The sequence below is a fragment of the Eublepharis macularius genome, chromosome 5 (assembly GCF_028583425.1).
Source record: "Eublepharis macularius isolate TG4126 chromosome 5, MPM_Emac_v1.0, whole genome shotgun sequence".
NCBI lineage: Eukaryota > Metazoa > Chordata > Lepidosauria > Squamata > Eublepharidae > Eublepharis > Eublepharis macularius.
In genome coordinates, this window is record NC_072794.1 from 144,827,058 (window position 1) to 144,831,996 (window position 4,939).

Consider the following 4,939-nt stretch of genomic DNA (forward strand, 5'->3'; position numbering starts at 1 on the left):
ATCATTGAAAGAAGCACTTGTCTGTCTCCTTTTGCTCTGAAGAATCTGGGTAAGGGCAGAAGGGCACTTATTGTGTAACACGAATGCAGCTTACTGACTGGTCCCTACAATTTTATTTTATTTATTTATTTATTTATTCAATTTATATACTGCCCATCCCCAGGGGCTCTGGGCGGTGAACAGTTAAAATCGATAAAAACAAAAACTAAAATCAATATACAAATAATAAAACAAATTAACAAGGTGCAGTGGTGGGGAGAACCTTCCCCACCCCAAAGGTGGGAGGCCGACATGGCACCGCCCCCTTCAATCACCAAACGCCTGGCGGAACAGCTCTGTCTTACAGGCCCGGCGGAATGATAATATGTCCCGCTGGGCCCGGGTTTCCATTGACAGAGCGTTCCACCAGGCTGGGACCAGGACTGAAAAGGCCCTGGCCCTGGTTGAAGCGAGGCGGGCTTCCTTAGGGCCGGGGACCACAAGTAAATATTTATTCGCTGATCGGAGCGATCTCCGGGGAACGTACAGGGAGAGGCGGTCCCGAAGATATGCTGGTCCCAACCCACTCAGGGCTTTAAAGGTAAGAACCAACACTTTGAACCTGATTCGGAATTCAACCGGAAGCCAGTGCAGCTGGCGCAGGACAGGTGTGATGTGTGACTGGTAAGGTATACCAGTCAGGACCCGTGCCGCCACATTCTGGACCAGTTGTAGTTTCCGGATCAGGCCCAGGGGTAGCCCAGCGTAGAGTGAGTTACAGTAATCTAGCCTGGAGGTGACCGTTGCATGGATCACTGTAGCCAGGTCCTGGGGCGTCAGGTAGGGGGCAAGTTGCCTGATCTGATGAAGATGGAAAAATGCAGACTTGGCAACCGCCGTGACCTGGGCCTCCATCGATAGGGAGGCATCCAGGAGCACACCCAGACTCTTTACCACTGGCAAAGTTGCCAGTGGTGTCCCATCCAGGGTAGGGAGCTGGATCCCAACATCTGGCAGCCCCCGTCCCAGCTGCAGGACCTCCGTCTTCACTGGGTTCAATTTCAGCCTGCTCTGTTTCAACCATGCCGTCACAGCCTCCAAAGCTCTGGCCAGATTGTGGCTGAATCCACATTCACCCATTACCCGCTTATAAATCGCTTTTCTTTCGGTTTCCTCCAACCCGCAACTTTTCCTTCTCCGTTCACATTCAGGCTCCCCATCCGGCTTTCTCGCGCGAGCCTCCGGTCACACGTCCGCTCGCCAACCGCTTTTGTGGGCGGTACCTTTTTTTCCCTCCCTTTTTTTTTTATTTTTTTTGAAAACACTTTTCCGTTATTTCGTTTTATCGATATGAGGAAACATCAACAAAGCGACAAATCACGTGAACATCTCGATAGCCACTGGTTAACTTTTTTGGGCGGGCGATTCGAATGGTCTATAAAAGGGAAGGTTCTCGGCAAAATCTATTTGTGGGTGTGAGCGGATGGTTGGTGTGCTTGGTGTCGTTGTGGTTACTGTTGCCGATTCGGTTGTGGGTATGGATCCTATAGTCGCCCTCATCGGACAGCTGATGTTTACGTTGCTGGCTTGCCAGACGCAGCTGCTTCTTGCTTACCGGCGCTATTCAGCCCAACGCCGCAGAGCTGCAGCCAGGATTCTGTTCCAGGATTCAGTCTCCACCGTCGCCTGGACGCGCTCCAGAATACGGCGCCGGCAGCGCTTCCAACATTGGTTCCTGCTTGCGCAGATGGAGGAGCCACGGCAGCACTGGGTATACCCGAGAAGCACCGACTGGTGGGAGAATATCGTGTTGGTGCACTGGGATGACCGTCGGTGGATGCGCCGCTTCCGGATGTCCAAGAGGACCTTCATCGACTTGGTGGAAGCCCTGCGTCCAAGGCTGCAGCGTCAAAACACCTCCCTTCGCTCTGCAATATCGGTGGAGAGACGAGTCGCGGTTGCAATTTGGTGGCTGGCCAGCGGAACAAGCTACCAGGTGGCGAGCGATCTGTTCGGGATTGGGAAGTCAACGGTAGCCTCCGCGGTGGTCGAGTTCTGCCTCGCGGTCGAGGTGGAACTTCTATCGAAGACTGTCTCCTTCGGAAGAGCGATTGGACAGGTAATTTTAATTTTGAAATATCAAAATTTCGCTATTACAATTTATCGTTTAAAAAAAAATTGTGACATTAACGGAACGACCAGTACACAACACTCTGGTGTGTACATCATCCCCCTCTCCCAGTCATTTTAAAGGTAATTTTGAAACCCTCTCAAAATCTACAACGCTATGTGTTTGTTTGAGTGTGAGTGAACATTGTCCACAGACACCTTGAGCATGCGATGGCATTCAACCCTCATAGTGTGTTCTTCCACCACACAAATCCCTTTTTTTAAGAAAAAGAGGGGCAACAACTGACACACACACACACCCCTCGCCGTGTGATCTGAAGCAGTTAACAAAATGAATTGTCGTGGAGAGGGATTGCCTTTTTTGCCTCTGTGATATAAACATTTGGTTTACATAGGTGGGGTGGTGTGCAGGAATGCAGTTTGGTCTTTCCCCCTACTGTGTGACCCAAATCGTTACACAGTTGTTGAACACCTTCTCCTAACCCTCCTTTGTCAAACCTCCAAATTTAGGAATACTTTGAAATATGGGGATACAAGTTTACCCCCCCTCCCATCCAATTCTCCACGAATCCTCCTAAAATCTCCATGGTTCTCTATGGGGAGAAACGTCTCCCTTCATGGTGGCTCTGGGTGGCATTGTGAAAGCAAAGTAAACACAACGTGCAAGGCACCTTATCCGACCTGTTATCCCACTCTCCAACAATTTCTAGTTAATTTGTTACCTGGGGGGATGTTTTGGTTTACCCCGAAAAACAGTGCCTCATACACCGCCAAACACCTGTCTCCAGGGTTAGAAAAAATAGAGGCCTCTGTGGCCCGGGGTGGAATTTTGAGTCCAGAATGGACCCAATTGTCATGGGCCCGTCTCACACCCGTTCTCGTTCACCCTAGCAAGGCACAAGACGATCCCAATTTGGTGGGCCAGTTAGTGGCCTCAAAAAGATGCTGATTTTTAAACCACCAACGGTCACCTTTATTGCCAAAGGGTGAGAAGAGAGAGACTTGTGTGGATATGTGGATCATTCAATTTAAATTACACCAAACATAAGAGAACCTCCACCCAACATTTCAGAATGCAAAAAAATCCTAAATTCAATTTACAAAAATAACCCTTTCAGGGTGTTTAAGAACTAGACATCGCTGAGTGATGATGATTCTTTAAAGCACAGTTTGCCTGATAGCACTATGACTTTTTTTTCCTTTCTTTTTTTTTTCTCCCAGATAATGGACGGTTTCCGTAGAATGGGTTTCCCGCACTGTGTGGGAGCTATTGATGGAACGCATATCCCAATCTGCGCTCCTGGAGGCCGCCCAGATCAGTACGGCAACCGCAAGAACTATTCCTCGATTCTGCTCCAAGGCACAGTTGATCACCGGGGAAGATTTGTGGACGCCGAGGTGGGGTGGAGTGGGAAGAACCACGATGCCTTCGTGTTCGCCCACTCCGCCTTCTGTGTTGCCATGGATAGTGGCTCACTAATTCCGGGAAACCCTTTCATGGTGGTGGACGGTGTAAGAATACCCCCGGTGGTCATTGCCGATGGAGCCTACCCCATGCGTAGGTGGCTTATGAAGCCCTACGGGAGAACGGCAACCACACAAGCTCAGAAAATGTTTGACACCCGCCTATCGCGAGCCAGGAACGTGGTGGAATGTTGTTTCGGAAGACTGAAGGCCAGGTGGAGGTGTCTGTCACACCGCCTCCAAGTTAGGGAGCACAACGTCATCGCTGTGGTGACAGCATGTGTTGTTTTGCACAACCTCTGTGAAAGCCGGGGACATCCCATCACTGGCCACGGAGCAGCCCCAGAGACAATACTTGTTTCTCATGGAGAGGGACAAGAGTTGACCACCCATCACAGGCATCTTGCCGAAGGAAAGTTGGTTAGGGATGCCCTGGCCAAGTATATGGGCCTAGATTCGACAAGTTGATGTTGCCTCCCTCAGTGCGGCAAGTGATGGACATCGGCTAACCTGCTTCGAAAAGCTGCTAAACCAAGGGGAACATAAATGGTCTCAACCAGCAACTCTAATCTGTGTAAATAAAAAAAAAATTTGGTTAACTGAACTCAAAAGACTATTGATTATTGGGGTGCTGTCAGACAAGCGGTGGATGTGAATTCAAGTCCTGGCACATGCAGACAATACATTCCCACACAGCTGAGTGGTCCCCCGCATACATCGTTCACAGTTGGTCATGGCACTTTTGGCCAAGTCTGGAATAGGGCCCCCCCCCCAAATTTCCAATTTGGACTGCAAGTGCTCCTCCCAAAGATATAACTTAGCCACATGTTGCAATCAAGGGGGGGGGAAGCGCCACTTGATTGGTAACTGCTGTGTTTCACTTTTCGCAGGAAGGCTGTTTAGAATGGTCACTACATGAGTGATGCCACTTACACAAAGAAACACAAATGTGATTCTTACTGTAATTTCATTGTATTGTCTGATGTTAAATATTCCTAAACTTTGGGGATTGCGTTGAAAAAAAAAAGGGAGTCAACATTGGAAACGATTGGCCATCATCTTATACCTTGATGATTCCATTTGATCCCAGAAAGTTAAGAATTTTAAAACAGACATACATGACTGGGGCGACAACTCCGTAACACACATTTATTTCAAATACAATAGATAAAGACCATTAAGGGGTCACCAGTGCAATGGAATCTGTCAAATGAACTTTGCTGCCAAAAACCATGATATGTGGCAAATAAGGAGGGCAACGCAGAACATAGCTCCTCAAAGCGTCAGCCTCTCCCTGGCTTTGCCAACACAGGAACGCCTCGCTGCTGCCTTCTTCGGGGTTGCCTGTGAGGCAGGTAGAGCGGTT

General features: G+C 49.1%; 1 protein-coding gene across 1 annotated transcript; it reads left to right on the forward strand.

Annotated features, from left to right (window-relative positions):
• The first annotated feature begins 1,116 nt into the window (after nucleotides 1-1,116).
• Nucleotides 1,117-4,041, forward strand: LOC129330413 (uncharacterized). The gene is made up of 2 exons (XM_054980441.1): nucleotides 1,117-2,098; nucleotides 3,331-4,041. Exons 1-2 carry the CDS (start codon nucleotides 1,463-1,465, stop codon nucleotides 4,039-4,041), a joined length of 1,347 nt encoding a protein of 448 aa, XP_054836416.1. The 5' UTR covers nucleotides 1,117-1,462.
• The last annotated feature ends 898 nt before the right edge of the window (nucleotides 4,042-4,939 follow it).